Source organism: Ipomoea triloba, chromosome 1 (assembly GCF_003576645.1).
Source record: "Ipomoea triloba cultivar NCNSP0323 chromosome 1, ASM357664v1".
Lineage (NCBI taxonomy): Eukaryota > Viridiplantae > Streptophyta > Magnoliopsida > Solanales > Convolvulaceae > Ipomoea > Ipomoea triloba.
Genome location: NC_044916.1, coordinates 21,255,704 through 21,277,083, shown reverse-complemented (window position 1 = coordinate 21,277,083; position 21,380 = coordinate 21,255,704). Strand labels below are relative to the sequence as shown.

The window sequence follows — 21,380 nt, the reverse complement described above, 5'->3', positions numbered from 1 at the left end:
AAAAAAAAAAAAAAAAAAAAAAAAAACAATTTGTGCGTCCAGCTGGCGAGTATAGTGCACGCGCCAACTAGGCGTGATAGTGTGCCTCTGATTCCTTTTTTCTTACTCAGTGGGCTGCACAAAAATGTGTTACTTGCAAGAGAAAAGATCATTAAAAAAATAATTAGTCTAAAAACCTACACCCAATTTTTGTATTTATTTATTGCAAAAACTCTTTCAAAAACTACAAATGTGGTTGCTCTAAAGATGTATTTCCCCATCCCTTAGCTATTACAGTATATTCTATGAAAATTAAAATAATAGTGATGACTAGTACTAATAAGCTTCTTTTCAGCCAAAGGTCTTGTGGCAATGTGGCCAAGCGGCATAACTGTGGCCCTCCCAAATGAGAGGTCACAGATTTGATCCCCAATGAGACCTTATGAACAGATACTACATTCTAACAGAGTCAATAATAATATTCCAAAAAAAAAAAAGTACTAAGCTTGTAGGGTGTAGCTAGCTAGTGTGTAACCCACCCTACGTATAGTAGCCTTCCCCGTTGTTATATATAGCTCCCTCCAAGCTATCTAATTTTGTCCACACAACCCAGCACAGCACAACACACTTAGCTTACTGAATATTAAGTTTAGTGTGCAAATTAAAGTGAAGATTAGAAAAATGGGTGAAGTTGCAGCAGCTTTCCCCGGGGGAAGTGAAATGAGGAATGGGAATGGGCAAAGAAAGAGCTGTTGGTATGAAGAGGAGATTGATACGGACTTGAGATGGTGCTTTGCTCTTAACAGGTAATATAACATTATTAATTAACTTCAATTCTCCTATCCCATCCCACCCCACATATATCCTTTAATTTTACTACAATAATTCATGTTATTAATTAGTTGATCATCATCTCATCTACTTGAATTGTGTCCAATCTTCATGCAATTTTGTAGTAGTGAAAACATACATTTATGCAGTGATTAAAATATGTTTTTTCTTGAATTGCATTATGCATTCAAATATTATACGGATTGGAGTATTAAAAAGAAAAAAAGTAAGGAAGACAGATCAGAGAATTCTCTTTTTGTTTTATGTTCTAAAAGAAGAGATAGATCTAATTAGGAAAAAGTGTATTGGAATTGATCGAAGTTGGGAAGTCTTTTCAATTTTCTCTACATGTTTAATACATCTGTCCATCAAAGTATAAACTGTACAACAACACACACTGACACACACTCTCTCTATATACTTTAAACAAATTAATTAAACCCCATCTAAAATTAAACATGCATTGCATGCATGTGAAGGATATATATATATATATATATATATATATATATATATATATATATATATATATATATATATATCCTTCACATGCATGCAATGCATGTTTAATTTTAGATGGGGTTTAATTAATTTGTTTAAAGTATATAGAGAGAGTGTGTGTCAGTGTGTGTTGTTGTACAGTTTATACTTTGATGGACAGATGTATTAAACATGTACAACAACACACACTGACACACACTCTCTCTATATACTTTAAACAAATTAATTAAACCCCATCTAAAATTAAACATGCATTGCATGCATGTGAAGGATATATATATATATATATATATATATCCTTCACATGCATGCAATGCATGTTTAATTTTAGATGGGGTTTAATTAATTTGTTTAAAGTATATAGAGAGAGTGTGTGTCAGTGTGTGTTGTTGTACAGTTTATACTTTGATGGACAGATGTATTAAACATGTACAACAACACACACTGACACACACTCTCTCTATATACTTTAAACAAATTAATTAAACCCCATCTAAAATTAAACATGCATTGCATGCATGTGAAGGATATATATATATATATATATATATATCCTTCACATGCATGCAATGCATGTTTAATTTTAGATGGGGTTTAATTAATTTGTTTAAAGTATATAGAGAGAGTGTGTGTCAGTGTGTGTTGTTGTACAGTTTATACTTTGATGGACAGATGTATTAAACATGTACAACAACACACACTGACACACACTCTCTCTATATACTTTAAACAAATTAATTAAACCCCATCTAAAATTAAACATGCATTGCATGCATGTGAAGGATATATATATATATATATATATATATATATATATATATATATATATATATATATATATATATCATTACCAATTAAATGCTTTATTTTTGAAAACAATAATATAATAATATACTTGTTTTTGGCATACAGCATACTGCACACAGGAGCTAGTCAGTATCAGGACATTCAGCTTCTGGACACAAAGCCCTTTGGAAAGGTTAGTTAATTATTAGTTTCTACATATATACATACTCATCATAAATATAATATAATTATTAATTTCCAATAATATAATATTTGGAAATCTGATCTGATCTCACAACTAACCCTGCTAGCTACGTACCTAATTAAACAGGCACTGGTGATTGATGGAAAGCTGCAGAGTGCTGAAATTGATGAATTTATCTACCATGAGTGCCTTGTTCATCCACCATTGCTTCATCATCCCAAGTATATATTATTATTATTATTATTATTATTATTATTAATTCAATTCAGAATATAATAATTTGGTTGAAATTTTAACATCATATCATTTTTGGTTTTATTTATGCATTGATTTTGTTAAATATAAATATATATAGTCCGAAAAGTGTGTTCATCATGGGAGGTGGTGAAGGTTCTACTGCCAGAGAGTTACTGAGGCACAACACAATTAACAAGGTTGTCATGTGTGACATTGATCAGGTTAGTTACTTCCTCTGATATGATATGATCTTCCAATATAATCATATCAATCCATTTTATTTTATTATTATCGATCTGATATGATAGATGAGATGATCTTTTCAATTCATTATATATATGAATTATGATGATATGCATGCATGCAGGAGGTGGTGGACTTCTGCAAATCATATTTGGTGGTTAACAGGGAAGCGTTTTCTGATCCAAGACTTCATCTTGTCATTAATGATGCCAGGTAAGATTCAATTCAATTCCATCATATCATATTGCTTTAATCTATTATTATTATTATTATTATTATTATTATTATTATATATTTATATTTACTTAGAAGATCGAATTTGATTACATTACATTACATTTTGGGTCTAATTGGATGTTGATAACAACATCATATCATATCAGGGCTGAGCTTGAAAGCAGAGAAGAGGGTTATGATGTGATCATTGGGGACTTGGCAGACCCCATTGAAGGTGGGCCTTGCTACCAACTTTACACCCAATCCTTTTATCAAACCACTGTCAGACCAAAGCTCAATCAAGGTGGCATCTTTGTCACTCAGGTAATTAATTAGCACTACTCAGTACAGTGTGTCTCATAAACTACTACGTAACATTAAATTGTTATTCCTTGTCTATCAGTCTTGACTGAGATATATATATATATACTGCATGCATGCAGGCGGGACCAGCTGGGATTTTTAGCCACACTGAGGTTTTCTCTTGCATCTACAACACTCTCAAACAAGTTTTCAAATGTAAGTCCATTTTCATATTGAATAATTAAAGAACCACCAATTAAGTAAATTAATTTTTCATTTCTAAGTTGCATGCATGCCTTGTTTGTTGTACAAATTAAAATAAAATTAGATGAATGTATATTATTTTTTGTGATGCATGCAGATGTTGTGCCTTATTCTGCTCACATACCTTCCTATGCTGACACATGGGGATGGGTCATGGTACGTACCCCGCCCACTACATACTTACTATCATAAATAAATAATTAATTTTTCAGAAACTAATTAATATAATTCACTATTACTTGAGAATTGCTTAAAAGATTGTGATCAAGTAAAATAATGAATGACATACAGGCGTCAGACAGCCCATTTGAAGCGAGTGTGGATGAGTTAGACAGGAGAATGAAGCAGACAGTGAAAGGGGAGAACAGATATCTTGATGGCAACACTTTCTCATCTGCATCAACCTTAAGCAAAGCAGTCCGCATCTCGTACGTAAATTTCCATCATTTCTTAATTAACAAACTCATATATTATACTGTTTGTGAAGATCATCAGATGGATGATGTTTTGTTTTGTAGATTGGAGAATGAGACTCATGTTTATACAGAAGGAAGCGCAAGGTTCATTTATGGATATGGTACTGCCTGCACACACAACCAAGCTTGACAACACCTACAACTTGCATTATATTATTGTTATTATTATAGCGCGCAGATCTCAAGTCAGAGTGACACAAGAGTGCGTGGCAACTTTAAAATATATATTACTATTATGTTTTGTTTCTCTATGTATTCTGTTCATCCATCTTAAACGTGCCCCTCGCTCCCCCCTCTCTACCTTAGCTTCCTAAAACAATATAATGTATGTAGGAACTAACTTTAATTTCAAAAGAAAAAATATGAAGCCCAACCAGGCTATGAATCTGTACTGTTTTCTCGGAAAAAATAGCCATTTTAATTAAGTGACTATTGTGTGGTAATATAAGTGGGGTCCACTTTCAATTTGAGTCGTGTGAGGGGTCAAAATAATCTTTATCTCAAAGAAGTGAATTTGTACCACTATGCTATATATAAAATATCCTCTCTCGCGGGGTGCAAATCCTTTCCTTTATACACAATTTGAAAAGATGCATATATGTTTGAACTAAAACAATTTATGGCAGGCATGACATAATCACCATCCAGTACAGTACGGTGGGAAATATGATAGCTTAGTGATATCTCTCGAATTAAAAATTCGTAAATTAATTGGGTATTTGAGTCATGCATTACCAGATCCATCAAATTCCAGGCATGCATCCTTAGCTTATTGTTGCAGATCATATGAGATGAGATGTTTGGCAGTGTCTATTCTCTGAATAGAGATTGATTCAATCTCTCAATATGATCTGTCCCTCCCTCCCTGCATGGATGGATGAGGGTAGTTGCTACTATCGTTCACCAGTCACCAAAATAACTATTCGGTCTACTACCTGCTTGATATATTATGTATAGTATACTCGAGATACTTTTCAGGTTACCATTTGAAGACTTACTATTCAGAATTCCACAACCTTTCGAATAGTTGTACCTTTTGGTTGAATATCCATTTTTGGTGCTTTGCCTTTATCAACTACTTTTGTAGGCTTAGCCACTATATCTTGACCTTTCACAAAGATAGATTTTAAACCCCACTAGTTGAAGGATTTGTTGGTCTGGTTAGTTTAAAATGTGATGGAGAGCTAGGATCAAAATCAAGTCCGACTTTGTTACTAATAGGTCTTTAATTTGATCACCCACGCCATTCGATCCATGCATTATCTTGGATCAATTAGTGAAGGTAGACCTCATGCAATTTTTGCTCTCTCACTTCTCTTGCTTTACACTCTTCTCTAAGTTGGATAACTAAAGTCTTGAACTGACCTTTTCCAATCATTTCAGAATTTTATCAATAACGGTTTCGAATGATTCGCGTTCAGCTAATAGTTGAGAGTTTTGCTCCTTGAATTTCAAATGAGTGTTTTTCACATATTTGAAGTCCTTCATCAGTTTAATAATTGAATCCATAGGATCTTTACAAGAACTAGAATCAAAATCACATTCAAATGAGGATTGAGAATTTACATCATCTTTAGCCATTAAGCACAATTCTTCACCTGATTCCTCTTGACTGAATAGGCAAATCAGTCCCTTCTCATCTCCTGAGCTTTCGCTCATGGAACTAGAACTAGAGGAGCATGATTCGTCATTCTGCTTCTTGGTTGACTCTTCGTTTGGGGCTTTCCTCCTTCTATCACCTTTCGAGTAGACTTTCGAATGGTTTCTCAAAGTTTTATCACTAGTTTCTCTAGGGGTGTTTCTTGAGTTGTCCTTGTTTCCACTCCTTGACTGCTCTTGGTGTTTAATTTGCTTATGATAGGGTATGGGCAGTTTACTTTGAAATGGCCTGGTCTTTAAAAATTGTAGCAAAGGCTCGGCAACTCTTTGGATCCATGACTCTTTGAGGAGTTTGGTTTTTTGGTATGCCTTCTACTAGAAGAAGATGGGGTAGATGGACTTCCTTGTATATTGTTTTTCCTTATGAACCTCTTGAACTTCCTAACAAACATGGCAAACTGTTCGCAGATAAAAAGTCACAACAGCAACAGGCTACACTCTTCGCCTCAGTGGAAATTTGTGAGGTTATATAGTTATCCGTCGCTAAGTAGAAACGTAACGGCGGATTATTTCTTTCGTCGCTAATCCGTCGCTATTTTGTAAAAAATAAATCATCTCTGAAAAACTAGCGACATATTATAATTTCCGTCGCTATTCAAATTAATTAAAAAACCGCGAAAAATCCGTCGCTAAATTGTCTTAATTTTTTGCGCGCCGGGTTCCCGCTAATATTAGCTACGTATTTAACGACAAAATTATTCCGTCGTAGATCCGTCGCTAAATGTCAAATTTTTTTTAAACGTAAATCTGTCGCGAATCCGTCACTAGTCCGTCGTTCAATTAGCAACGGAAGAAGTCCGTCGCTAAATCCGTCGGTATTTCCTCATTTTTTGTAGTGCTAGTGAAAAGGTGTAACTTCTTTCGCTATTTGAACACACCATCATCTAATCATTCTCTAGTTGAACAACACCATCATAATACTGCGGTTATTGAACACAACATCCTCTAATTCTTCCGATGATCTAATTCTTCAAGAAACATCGTCAGATGAATACATCATCACCATAAGAGGAAACCTTCACAATGACTAATCCATGCTCTACATGTAGATGTTGAATGTGGTTGAGTGTTTACTTTCAATACAATAGTAAAATTCTCTTTTTTAGATCTTTTAATGTGGTTGCTCTTCGTTTAAACAAACATTAATAACCATGTGCTTTGGGGGTATAAACCTAAAACTCTAATAGCAAATAATAAATATTACCCTATATTAATGATGTAGGTCGAATAGAGTCAGTATTTAATGCATGCTTTTCTATTTTTGGCATTCAGTACGGTGACAAATTAGCACAAGAAAAACTTCATGTATTCAATGTGTACTTTTTTATTTTGGGCATTTGATATGGTATCGAATCAATATACTAGAGAAACTCCCTGTATATATATATTGTTGATCCATTGTTATGGATGTCGAGGTTTTATGATAGAGTTTGAAGAAAATAAATGTGTGATTGCAGATTTGTAGTTAGGGTGATTGAGAATTAGAAAAAAAATGATTAAAAAAAAAAACTTCCACGCATTAAGATCGCTTTATTGTACGAAAAAAAAATCTGAACGTCAATCTTTAAATTAACGATAACTTTGGATAAACAAAATTAACGATAATATTTACTTAATAACTAATCTAATTACTGTAAAGGTGATATTGAAAACAGTTAAATTTTGAATAACAAGCCCGTCTAGCTCAGTTGGTAGAGCGCAAGGCTCTTAACCTTGTGGTCGTGGGTTCGAGCCCCACGGTGGGCGTGACTTTATTTCTCTCACCTTCGTGCAAATAGCACAACTAATGACGCTTCGTTCATTGTATGAGGCAAGAAATAATATTTTCCTTGAGCCCATTAAGATGAAATTGGGTTTTATGGGCAAATTATATTGTAATTATTGATAAATGTTCATTTTTAATATATTTAAAGTTAGATTTTAAAAAATAAACATTTAATGTGTTAAAAATGAATTTTTAATTTACTAAAAATTAACATTCAATATACTAAAATAAGTCTTAGATATTAATAAAAATTAATAGTTTCTTGTATAAATTAATAAAATTTAATATTAAAGGTAAATTAAAAAATGACAACCGAAAATTCTCATTGTACATGAATGTAATGTTTCTTATATTAACTATACTAGTGTTTTACCGTGCGTTGCACAGAAAATTTTTTGTTATTATAAATTTAAATTTAAAGAATAGAAAAAAAATAAAAAGATGTTTCTTTTTTTGAATACTATTGACCCTGTTACATGTAATATCTGTCCATATACTTTCTCAACCTACTGAAGCCCAACAAAGTCAACACTGCCCCCACTAAGCCTCGAACCCATGACCTCCCACTTGGGAGAATCACTTCATGCTACTTGAGCACAAGGCCTTTGGCAAAATAAAAAGATGTTAAAATATACAATATAATATAGTTGGACTTTGATATATTTGGTCAAGTATCTATTTTTATAACATACAAAATTTTAAATTGGTTAATATAATCTCTAATTTTATAGAAAAAATTCACATAATTAAGTTAATTTATTCCTAATTGTATTTATATATATTATAATTTTAAAAATATGAATAATAACTAAAATTATTATACTCAGAAATCAATAAAAATTTAAATTTTAAATTTTGTATGAGTAAGTTTAAACTATAATCGGACGCATTTACTTATATGATTGTATAATACATTATATATACACATAATATTTACTAATCTGTATATAGGAAAATTCTATAATATAATTCTATTAATTATTATATTGATAGATTTATAATTAAAATTTTACATTTAGAAATTAAAAAATTAACATTTAAATTTTGTATGATTAATATAGTGCATATGTATGTATTTAAAAAAATTTCTAAATATTTATGAACACTTGTTAATTTTATTTTTTTTGAAGAAACACTTGTTAATTTTATAATTTCATTTCCTTAATTATATTTCATATTTTATTAATTATAATTTAATAAAATTGTCAAAAATATTGTCACGGAAGAAATATTATATTAATTATAATTACCAAATATTTTGGCAATTACCATAATAATGTCATTAATTATACTAATTATAATATTTTTGTCTTCTAATATTAAAATATATTACCATAAATGAACATAATAATTAATGAAATTGCGAAAATTTTTAAATATATTACCATAATAATTACCATAATAATTACATGAAAGAATTGAAAAATTACCAGAATAATTACCATTAATAAATATTAGGAAATTAAATTAAAAATTAATTATATATTAAAGTAAGTATAATTTATTTTATGCCAATAATATTATATCTTAAATATAAAAATATATATGTATTTAGATTACCATAATAATTACACTGAAAAAGGTGAAGAGAATTACAATAATTAATTATTAGACAATAATATTAATAATTAAGAGTCATTTTCATTTTTGGTCCTAATGTTATTGGGGCATTACCAATTTTAGTCCACTTCATTAATTTTTGCCACATTGCGGCCAATCTTATTTAGTCGATGCCACTTTTAGTCCATTGTTAAAATTTTCGTTGAATGACCATCCAAAACAGGGGTATTTTGATCTTTTCATGCTTTAATCATCTCCTTTACCCTTTGCAGTGGTTTTCCTTACATATTTTTGCGTCAGAATTCATTCCGTAGCCTCCAGACTTGTTATATTTCATTTGAAAAAAGTCTTTCTAGGGCGTAATATTTTAAGAAAAGAAGCCAGTTCAATTTGATGGAGTGCATCCTGTTGGGTCAACCGGAGCGGAACTTTCAAGTTATGCAGCATTAGTGGCACGTATTAACGTTCTGATCACAACAAAGTCATGGGTTAATGTCCCAAAAGATACTAAGGAGAATGCTTGGAAAGAAATTCTGGTAACCTTTTTTGAGATTTAGATTTTTATTTACAAAATAAATTAATATAATTGCATTGGATACTAATAAATAATTTTTTTTCTTGTAGAGTACTTACGATATTCCCAACACAGATGATATGAAGAAGCATTGGATACAATATGCGGGTCAACGGTGGAAACATTTTAAAACAAAATTAGTTAGCAAGTATATATATGGCAATTTGTCACATAAGAATCCATGTGATGAATATACACAAAATTGGTTAACAAGTATATATACGGCAATTTGTCACATAAGAATTGATGAATATACATTCCTACATTCTTTGATCCAGTGGAGTTTGAAATATGAGGTATCATTAATCTACTTTGAATACTACTAACTCTATTACTACTAACTCTATTAGTTAGTAACTACTTTTCCAACCTATTGAAGCACAAGAGTCAGTATTGACTCCACTAAGGCTCGAACCCACCACCTCCCGTATAAAGGGAAGGGTTTGATGCCACTGGAACACAAGGTCCTTGGCAATTATGTATTACTACTTAATGCTTTCTTTTGGCAATTATGTTGGCAAAAATAAAAAAAACATCAAGAAATACAAGCTAAGAATATTTATCCACATAATTTATCTCGAGGAGGTTATTATCAAAGATTGGAAAAGACTATGATGGATGAGAAGATGAAAGAACAACAAGAAATTGCAGATTCAGATCCATCACATACAATTAGTCCTCCATCTCCTCCACGTAGACACGAAAAGTGGAAGAGAGCAAGAATGGATAAGTCTGAAAATTTTCACAGTGAAGCGACTAGAGTGGTCATAGGAAAAATAGTAAGTTATAATTTTATTTTCTATGTTAATAGGTATGTTGAACAAAATTGACCAAATATAATAGTAATTATTATTAAATATTATTTATAAATGCTAGGATTCTCTCGAGATGCAAGCTTCTCAATGAGAATTCGTTGCGTCAGGAAAACAAGATATATTATCTGTTGTGCTAGGTACTGATGAGCATCCTGCCCGTGTTAGAGGCATGGGAAGAGGAATGGCATAAAAGGTGTATTTGGTCATGCAAAACGTCCTCCTCAGACGCCTAGAGAAGAAGTTAAGCGAATGGTTGACTCTGCTGTTGCTGTTGTTGAAGCACGATTAGAAGCACGAATTGTTGAGATGATGCAACAATTTAGTAATATGCAAACTCCTCTTCATCAAGCTGCACAATCAAGGTAAGAGGATGTCATATGTGAGCATGTTTCTGTTAGGAACATCATGTAATAGGTTTTGATGATACCAACTGATAAGTAGAAATCCCCAAGTCTCGATACATAGGCAAAACGCTGTAAGTTCGACAAGTAAACCAAGAGCGAAAATACAACCGGGTAACTTTGAGCTCAACTCGGAAAATATTTAAGCTTGAGGGAAATTTGTTTGAACATCTTAGTGTTAGGAACATCATGTAATAGGTTTTGATGATACCAACTGTTAAGTAAGAATCCCCAAGTCTCGATACATAGGCAAAACAATGTAAGTTCGATAAGTAAACTAAGAGCGAAAATACAACCGGGTAATTTGAGCTCAACTTGGGAAATATTTAAGCTTAAGGTAAACTTGTTTGAACAACTTAGAAGTTTTCGTGTTGTAAGCAAACAGATAGATCAGAAGCAGGCACGAGACAACTCTGGAGGAATAAGGGTCTACGAGACATCAACTAAGTCTCGAGACACAAGCCAAGTTCGAGAGGTAAGGACCTCTCGATATACCTATCGAGTTCGAGACGTAAAGAATATTCGAGAGATAGACCTCTCGATACATGGGATTGAAACATCAAGTGGTCGAGACATCTTTTATGGTCTCGATAAACCGGCACTTCTCCAAGAGGCTGAATGTTAGTCAACATGTGCAGATAAAATACTCTAAGTTTGGAGAAGAAGAATATCATGGAGATAAAATATTGAAGAGGTGCTGAGCGGGAGGTTTCAAAATGGACGGAAGTGGATGACACGTCAGACCTCCACCACAAACGGTCAAGAAGTGCACCAATCCTGAAGTGGTCAGATTCCCCAAACAAGGAATGATGGGAACATAAAAAGAGTAACTTTATCCAAAAGAAGCAAGTGAAGCATGAACTCAAGAAAGTGGAATATGGAATATTCACTACAAAACAAAAGGCTCAAGTTACAAGACCACTACTCCATGAAAAATGCTGAAATTGTGCAAAGACCCATGTTCGGCGTGGGAGACCAATTTCAAACGGAATAGTTTTCCCTCCAACGGAACTATTCTTCTACTCTCATATATAAGGACGTAAAGACACAGAAGAAACGGGGGTTGTGAAAGAGGTCAAGAGGTTAACAAGAGGTGTCTGATAAAAACGTTCCAGTGCAAAGTGCTTAACTTGGAATATCATCCTGATATTCAATACAGCGAGAGAACACATCTTAGTGTTCGAAGAGAGTTACAAAGCTAAACTGTCATACATCCAGAAGGTGACCAAAGCTGCTCTACATCAAAGTTGATTCAACGATAGCTTGTGGTCAGATTGGAGATTGTTACATTCAACTGTGACTATCAACAACGTCTTGCTTTGGATTAAGCAAGGGAGGTGGAGTATCCTGGCTGCTGTCCGAGCGAAAGAAACCTGAGGCTTGACGCGGGCTTGGTGATCAAAGGTCAAGTGCTCGAGAGGTGGAGTAACTGGAAGCGGGGAGAAAAACCTGAGGAGAGGCGGAGTAACCTGGCTGCTGTCCGAGCGAAAGAAACCTGAGGCTTGACGCGGGCTTGGTGATCAAAGGTCAAGTGCTCGAGAGGTGGAGTAACTGGAAGCGGGGAGAAAAACCTGAGGAGAGGCGGAGTAACCTGGCTGCTGTCCGAGCGAAAGAAACCTGAGGCTTGACGCGGGCTTGGTGATCAAAGGTCAAGTGCTCGAGAGGTGGAGTAACTGGAAGCGGGGAGAAAAACCTGAGGAGAGGCGGAGTAACCTGGCTGCTGTCCGAGCGAAAGAAACCTGAGGCTTGACGCGGGCTTGGTGATCAAAGGTCAAGTGCTCGAGAGGTGGAGTAACTGGAAGCGGGGAGAAAAACCTGAGGAGAGGCGGAGTAACCTGGCTGCTGTCCGAGCGAAAGAAACCTGAGGCTTGACGCGGGCTTGGTGATCAAAGGTCAAGTGCTCGAGAGGTGGAGTAACTGGAAGCGGGGAGAAAAACCTGAGGAGAGGCGGAGTAACCTGGCTGCTGTCCGAGCGAAAGAAACCTGAGGCTTGACGCGGGCTTGGTGATCAAAGGTCAAGTGCTCGAGAGGTGGAGTAACTGGAAGCGGGGAGAAAAACCTGAGGCTTGAGGCGGGCTTGGTGATCAAAGCTCAAGCGCTCGTTATTGTACTAGAAAGGGAAGTTTTTAGTGCAATCCTTCCAGGGAGTTTCTGGAAGAAGAGTGGAAGTAGGCGGGTTGGCCGAACCACTTAAAAATCTCTCTTGCATTTACTTTCTGTTTTTATCTCTCGCTAACTTCTCGATTGCACTGCATATAATCACACCTCTCGAACTAACCCAAACTCGTGCTAACTAAAAGGGGATAACATTTCCGCTGCGCATAAAACTTTGTCTTCACCTCGTGAGGTATCGAACCTAAACATCCTAAGTTCAATACACACGAGAGGTCGAAAAGATTTGCAAAATCTTATACAAGTCTATTCACCCCCCCCCCTATAGACTTGTACCCCATCCCCTTGGGACCAACAATTGGTATCAGAGCAAGTTCTCTGATCGATATAAACCTTTGTTTATATTGCCTAGAGATCCTTCTTTGAAAAATCTTTTTAAATATTTTCAAAGCACGAGATAATTTTTCAATATGGACAGCATGTTGTCGAGACATCTTCTTTTTGATCTTAGCAGGTTTGACGACTGGAAAACACGCATGCTTGCGTACTTATCAGCCCTCCATGATGAGATGGCCGAGGTTATAACTTCTGGACCAGTCAAGATCCTAATGGTTAATACTGCTGCAGTTCAAACCCAAGAAACACCAAAGTACATCCCAAAACCTAGGGAAGAATGGACCAGTGATGATAGGAAGAGAAACAACCTGGACAATATTGCCAAGGATATTCTCTTCAGAGCTATAGACGAAACCATCTTCCCAAAAGTGAGGAAGTGCAAAACGGCAGAAGAGGTATGGGATACTTTGATGTTAATTGGTGAAGGTGACGAACAGGAAAAGGAAAACAAGCTCACCGTGGCCATGAAGAAGTTCGAAGACTTCAAGATGAAGCCAGGAGAGAGCATCGACAGCATGGAGTCTCGGTTCATGAAGCTCACAACCGAGATCAGTGACCTTGAAAAGGAGATCCCACAAAAGGAGCTGAACCTGAAGGTCTTACGTGGCCTCACTAAGGAGTGGGAAGTAAAGGTGATCACGATGAGAGATCACCGAGATCTGAAGGAAACCACAACAGACAAACTCTTCCGGGATCTCAAAGCCTTCGAGTTCGAGATGTTCCCAAGAGATGAGGACATTGTGGATCGACGAAACGTAGCACTGGTTGCTGAGCAACCATCCACATCTTCCAGGTAGACTCTAATCCTATGAATGTTATGTCTGACGAACAGTTTGCTCTCTTTGTGAGAAAGTTCAGGAAATACATGAAGATGAACCAGGAGAGCAACAAAAGTTCACCTTCCTCCTCAAGAAGGAAAAATGAGAGATATCCATCCAGAAGGACGGAGGAGGAAAATCAGGGTCTATGCTACAACTGTAGAAGACCGGGACATTTCAAGGCCGAATGCCCTTACCCACTAGTAAGCAAGCATCAGGGCCAAGAAGGCAAGGATTCCAAGAGAATAGAGGAATCCAGGGAGAAGCCAACACAAGGTGGCTTCAAAGGATCATCAAAGACGTATCAGCGCAGGAAGGCGCTTGTTGCTGAAGAATTCGAGAGGACAATCGAGGAGTCCGAGACGTCGAGCTCCAGCGAAAGCAGCAGCAGCTCAGAGGATGAGAGGGGGCTCATCTGCTTATACACCGAGGAAGAGGAGAATCAATGCCTAATGGCCATTGACAACGAGGTAACCTCTACTCCTACATCTCGCTGCTCTACTTCTACCTCTCGTTGTTCTTCATTTAAAAGCGATGAGGACCCCTTCGAGATGTTGGAATCGCTCAGAAGGAACCTTAACATCGCCAATAGCACTCATGCTAGAGTGATGGATGAAAACAGCAAGCTAACTGCTGAAAGAGATATGCTTAAGAACGTCTCGAAAGAGAATTTGGAGCTGACTCTCAAAGTAAGTGAGTTAGAAGCCAAAGTAATCCTACTATCTGAAGAGTGCAAAGATCGAGAGACGAGAGAGCTTAATCTTCGAAAGGTCATAGCATCATACACTAATTCCTCCAAAGCTATGGAGAAAATGGTGGTTGATCACAGACCTACAAGTGAAAGAACCGGTCTAGGGTTCCATCAAGACCATCTCTCGAGAGATAAACAGACCAATGGTTTGGGAACTTCAAGAAATGGAGGATCTCAACCCAAACCAAATAAAGGTCATAAAGGACCAACAGAAAAGACCAGAGTAGCTATTCATAAACCGTCCCTATACACCAGCAATGGAAAGTATAGGAAAGCTACGAAGAATGGCCGGGTAAACAATATCGAGAGATCACCTTGCTATCTCTCGCAAGGCCATTCCAAGTACAAAAAGAGCTACACTCCATATAATGCACCTCAAGGCAAATATGGAAGGTCTCAGATCCACATAGTTAGGAACTCACGGATGGAGAAAGGAAGACTCTATCCATCTAGTGAGAATTGGTCATCAAATCACAAGTTCTGGAAGAAACCTCACTTTCAGCAATTTCACATGACCAAACAGCGTATGAAAGGCATGGTGCATAAGCCGGTCGAAAAGTCTGTACCTAAGTTGATTTATGCACCAAAGAGGCCTAAAACCTTTGCTAGCATTCCTTATAATTATCAAACGTACAATGGCTACATTGCGCCTAGGCCCGGTAATTATCAAACGTACAATGGCTACATTGCGCCTAGGCCCGGAATAATGGGCACAAGGTATAAATGGATGCCTAAACTCACTAACCCACCAGGACCCAAAGTTTGGGTACCTAAACTTGCTTGATTTCCTTGCAGGACACCAGGGACGTGTGGTTCATTGCCAGTGGATGTTCGAGACATATGACTGGAAATCTAACACTGCTTGAGAACATCCAACCTATCGAAGGTCCCTTGGTGACATTTGGCGACAACGAGAAGAAGGGGCGCACAAGAGCTGTTGGTGAAATCCAAAAGAATGAGCTGGTTATTAAAGGAGTGTCCTACGTTGAGGGGCTCAAGTTCAATCTCCTTAGTACAAGCCAGTTCTGTGACAAGGGCCACAAAGTTGTCTTCACCAAAAGCAAATGTCAGATTATGAACGAGGAATCTCTCGAAGTCGTCTTGGAAGCAGCAAGGACAGGAAACATGTACATAGTGGATTGGAGGCCTGCAAAACCATCCCTATGTATGCTAGCAAGGAGCAAGGAAGATTTATGCTGGGATTGGCATAGTAAGCTTAGTCATCTGAACTTCAAGACTATCAACAAGCTTACTAAGAGGAACTTAGTGGAAGGACTGCCCAAAGTGACGTTTCGAAAGGATAAAATTTGTGAGGCATGTCAACGTTGCAAACAGATCAAATCCTCCTTCAAGAGCAAAGCCGAGACATCATCCACTAGACCATTAAGTCTTCTTCACATGGACTTATTTGGCCCAGTGGATCCCCCCAGCATAAAGGGAAAGAAGTACACTCTTGTGGTAGTGGATGACTACACAAGATTCACTTGGACCGTGTTCTTAACCAAGAAAAGCGAGACAAAAATTGCCCTACCAAATCTCTTGAAACAAGTTCAAGTTGAAAAGGAAGTCTCGATACTAAAGATCCGGTCAGATCAAGGTGGAGAGTTCGTTAATCAAGTAATCGAGAGCTACTGCAACGAGAACGGAATTCATCATCAACTATCAGCTGCTCGAACACCTCAACAAAACGGGGTTGCTGAAAGAAGGAACAGAACTCTCAAAGAAGCCGCAAGGACCATGCTCTCGCAAGCCAACATATCACAAGGATTTTGGGCAGAAGCAATCAACACAGCGTGCTACACCCAAAATCGGTCCTTGATAGTAAAAGGAGTTGGAAAGACTCCATATGAGTTGTGGAATGGAAGAAAACCGAATGTAAGCCACTTCCACTCATTCGGGTGCAAATGCTATATTCACAACAATGGGAAGACTCAACGAAGAACTTTTGAAGAAAAGGCAGATGATGGAGTATTTCTGGGATACTCATCGACAAGCAAAGCACTCAGAGTCTTCCACACGCGGAGTTTGGTGGTTGAAGAGTCCATACATGTTATCTTTGATGAAAGGGCATCAACAGATCAACCATCAAAGACAACGGAAGCTGCTGAGGAAGATCAGCCAGAGTCTATCGAGAGATCAAACTTACCTCTCGAAGACAAGCAGTCGATAGTTCGAGACGTAGCAGAACTCCAGTCAGAATCAGATGATGAAGAGTCTACCAAGAAGAAAGCGCCTGACTCAGTTGATCAAAACCAGATCATAGATGTTCAACCCATCTCTCACCCTTCAATGGAAGTATCAACTGAGGAGCCGCAACCCGACCTAAGATGGCTGAGAAGTCACCCTGCTGATCAAGTGATCGGAGATGTACGTGACAGAGTTCGAACCAGATCAGCATACAGAGAAAGCATGTTTGCTTGCTTTCTATCTCAAATAGAGCCTAAGGCGATCGAAGAGGCTCTATGTGATCCAGATTGGGTGCAAGCCATGCAAGAGGAACTTCATCAGTTTGAACGGAACGATGTTTGGGAACTAGTTCCGAGACCTCATCATCAGAATGTCATTGGTACACAGTGGGTTTTCAGAAACAAGATGAATGAGGATGGAATTATTGTTAGAAACAAGGCCAGACTTGTTGCCAAAGGCTACTGTCAGGAGGAAGGAATAGATTTTGATGAAACCTTCGCTCCAGTGGCACGTCTCGAAGCCATACGCATCTTTCTCGCATATGCCGCCTTCAAAGACTTTAAGGTATATCAAATGGATGTCAAGAGCGCTTTTCTGAACGGACTTCTCGAAGAAGAGGTGTACGTTGAACAACCTCCGGGTTTCTTGAAGGACGTAGGAGCTGACAAAGTATACAAGTTGAAGAAGGCACTCTACGGCTTAAAACAAGCTCCAAGAGCTTGGTACGATACCTTATCCTCTTTTCTACTTCAGTGTGGGTTCACCAAAGGCCTAGTGGACAAAACATTGTTTAGGATTAAGGATGGGGATCACATCTTATTGGTGCAAATCTATGTGGACGATATCATTTTTGGTAGCACCAATCCAGACTTGTGCGAGAAGTTCTCCAGTTTGATGAAAGGAAAGTTCGAGATGAGCATGATGGGAGAGCTCAACTACTTCCTTGGACTACAAGTGAGACAGCTTAAGGAAGGTATCTTCATCAACCAGGAGAAATACACCAAGGATCTGCTCAGGAAATACAACATAGAAGGGAAATCCTCAGTCAAAGTACCTATGGGAACCTCTCTACGTATCGATGTCGACAGCGAAGGTCGAGAGGTCGATCAAACCACTTATCGAGGTATCATCGGATCTCTTCTTTATTTAACTGCAAGTAGACCAGATATATCCTTTGCAGTAGGTGTATGTGCTAGATTTCAGGCAAGTCCTAAGGAAAGTCACCTAAATGCATCCAAAAAGATTCTTAGATATCTAAAGGGTACGCAGAGTGTTGGGCTCTGGTATTCGAAAGGTGGATCTTTCGAACTTATGGGTTATTCAGATGCGGACTTTGCCGGTTGTAAGATAGATCGAAAGAGCACATCAGGGACATGTCAGTTTCTAGGTGGAAGACTTGTCTCATGGTTTAGCAAGAAACAACATTCGATAGCTACAAGCACTGCTGAGGCAGAATCTGTAGCAGCTGGAAGTTGTTGTGCTCAGATCTTATGGATGAAGCAACAGCTAATGGATTATGGTGTTGAGTGTAAGGAGGTTAAAATTATGTGTGACAATACAAGTGCTATTGCCATCACCCACAACCCAGTGTTACACTCCAGAACAAAGCATATTGATATTAAGTATCACTTCATCCGAGACCACGTTGAGAAAAAGGACATCACTTTGGAATATGTTGCAACGGAGGAGCAACTAGCAGATATTTTCACAAAAGCGTTATGTGAAAATAGATTCTCTCAACTAAGGTTAGAATTGGGAATGATAGAGTTGGGTTGAATGGTCAAATCTTATCTTCTTGCATTTAGTGCCATGAACTGTTTCGCATGTGAGGGTTAGGGATCAAAGGGAAGATCCCTAACCAGATCAAGATGGAGGAATAAGGAGGGTTAGGGATCAATCACTCAGGGGGAAGATCCTTAACCAGATCAAGACGGAAGAATAAGGAGGTTTAGGGATCAATCACTCAGGGGGAAGATCCTTAAACTCATGAGGAAGATCATTCACCTTCGAAAGGTGAATTTGATAAGCTCAACGGATATATGAGGTGGAACGGCTATCTTTGGACATAAATGCTAGCCACGTGGTCATCGGTTACTGACGGTTTTTCGCACTTAAGGGCATTATCTTGATTAGTGGGAGCATGCTTATTTTAAAATATCAATACTCCACTGTCTCAAAGCTTAAACCGTTCTATACTTTACCGAAATACCCTTACCAAAATATCTTATAAGCTGACCGTTATCAGGGGTATTTCTGACTTCTCACATCTTTTAAATCAACCGGGATCCTTCCACGGGTCAAACTCTCAACCCTACCCATATATCCAACCCGAATCCGCCTAATATAAAAGCAAAATCCTTCTTCTTTACCCGGATTCAAACTCAAAACCATATACCCAAAATCCCCAAATCCTTAGACACTATACACATTCCCTCCAAAACACACAAACTTTCTTCAATGGCGTCTGAATCATCATCTTCTTCATCTTCATCTTCATCCTCCAGTGCATACCAGAGAGAGCTAGACCACATACGCTCTCAGATTAAACAAGTCAAGGCGGGAAGCATCCTTGACAAAGATGGCTTCATCACCCACTCGCCAAATCCAACAATGGCGGAGAGAGTCTTGAAGAAATTTGAGAAGGCAGGACTAATGCGGTACATGACGCATGACTACCGAACCATTCATGACCTCGACTACACAGAATGGTTCGCTCATGCCAAGGTCACGAAGGGCAAGATTGAAAGCCGCTTCAACGAAATAGACATAACAATCTCTGTGGGTGATTTACGAGCAGCATTCGACTTTGCTACGTCGGAGGAGGCAGTCAAGCACCTATCGGACTACAACATGGATAAGTAGGAGTTTTGGGACAAAATCCGATTGGAGACTGCACCACCCAGAGCATCCTCTGCCCTCCGCAGATTTCATTTGAAGGAGAGGTTTGCCCTAGCCGCCGAGCTCATCATAAAATTCATCCTCGGCAAGGTGTCCGGAACAGACGAAGTCAATTTGGACACTCTGAAAATCCTCCACGCCATCTGGAACAACAACAAGTTGGACTGGGCTCACATCATCTTCGACTGCCTCAAACACCAAGTGCAGAGCTCAGTTTCCAACTCCGACCTGACAATCTACAAAAAGGTTGGTTTTGGCTTTGTTGTTCAATTTCTATTGAGACTGAAGGGCTTCGAACTGAGGGAAGGGCGAGAGGTTCATCGGAATACCTATATGGGTAGAACGAAACCTCAAGCTAAGGCAAAAGGTGCTAAGGATGCATCTTCACCCTCAAAGCCTAAGGGAAGGGGCAAAAGGAAAGCCCCAGCTAAGGAGAAGCGCTCTGATGACGAGCTTTTGGACACCCCAGTCAAGAGGGTTGAATTGAAAAGGAAGGCCAAGAGGACCAAGACTGCTGCTGTCACCCAGGTTCGAGAGGTGACACCGTCCGTTATACAAGTACCATTTGAGGACAGGGCACAAGCCCAGGGGGAACCTCAGGCTACACTGGCCACCGAGGTTGAGAGAGTGCCCCCTACCAAGTCCCTGTCAGGAACTTTAAGTGTTGATATACTTGCTGTTGATGGTGCTGAGGATGTTGATGAATCTGTTGGTTTGCCTCAAGAGGAGGCTCGAGAAGTTGAAGGTACTGGGATCAGTGATCCAGTACAGGGTATTGTTGAGGAACCACGACAGGTGGTTCGAGAGGTAGATATTCCAGCAGCTGAAGATCTAGACTGTGTGGTGGCTGCTGATGGTCAGGGCACTGTGGTCAGGAACCCAGTGCAAGCTTTTCTGAATGATGGGTTGACACATGATCTCTCGGTTGTTCGAGAGATAACTGAACAAGCTGTGGAGTGTGCATCAGCAACAGAAATCCTACCTGCTGACTCTGATGAGCTGAATGCTGAAATCACATCTCGATTGAATCAAAGTGTTGAGAATGTATCGAGTTTGGACGACTTCTCCAGAGTACTTCGCTGGATCAACTGGAGAACAGGTCCCTTTGATCAATTGATCTCAAGAGCAGCAGAGATGGAGGCTGAGGAACGATTTGCACTAAACTGGTTAGATCTCACTGAAATCCCAGCCGACGAGCTTCAAAACCGTGCCCATGAGATGCAAGTAATCAGGAGTAATCTTGGTCGATCTGACAAAGGAAAGGGCATAGCTGTTGATGCACAAGAAGATGAAGCCGAGCCTGAAGAAGATCCTGAACTAGATGCTCAATTTCGAGAGGATATCAGGCTTGCCACAGCAATATCCTTGGGACAAAGTGTAGAACACACGAGAGGTCCAGGAGA

At 38.3% G+C, this 21,380-nt stretch overlaps 1 protein-coding gene and 1 non-coding gene across 2 annotated transcripts; both read left to right on the top strand.

Annotated features, from left to right (window-relative positions):
* The first annotated feature begins 585 nt into the window (after positions 1 to 585).
* LOC116032083 (thermospermine synthase ACAULIS5-like) lies at positions 586 to 4,511 on the top strand. Its single transcript, XM_031274488.1, has 10 exons — positions 586 to 785; positions 2,224 to 2,290; positions 2,429 to 2,523; positions 2,658 to 2,760; positions 2,907 to 2,995; positions 3,166 to 3,322; positions 3,442 to 3,517; positions 3,663 to 3,721; positions 3,857 to 3,993; positions 4,084 to 4,511. The coding sequence occupies exons 1-10, from the start codon at positions 661 to 663 to the stop codon at positions 4,169 to 4,171; spliced, it is 996 nt and encodes a 331-aa protein (XP_031130348.1). The 5' UTR covers positions 586 to 660; the 3' UTR covers positions 4,172 to 4,511.
* Positions 4,512 to 7,373: 2,862 nt separating this feature from the next.
* Positions 7,374 to 7,446, top strand: TRNAK-CUU. The gene has a single exon. It is a non-coding gene; the product is annotated as a tRNA-Lys (tRNA).
* The last annotated feature ends 13,934 nt before the right edge of the window (positions 7,447 to 21,380 follow it).

Excerpts from the sequence above, each read along its gene's own strand:
- LOC116032083 (XM_031274488.1), top strand. The coding sequence starts at position 661 with ATGGGTGAAGTTGCAGCAGCTTTCCCCGGGGGAAGTGAAATGAGGAAT. Across the intron at positions 786-2,223 it reads TGGTGCTTTGCTCTTAACAG|CATACTGCACACAGGAGCTA; the intron begins GTAATATAACAT and ends TTTGGCATACAG. Across the intron at positions 2,524-2,657 it reads CCATTGCTTCATCATCCCAA|TCCGAAAAGTGTGTTCATCA; the intron begins GTATATATTATT and ends AAATATATATAG.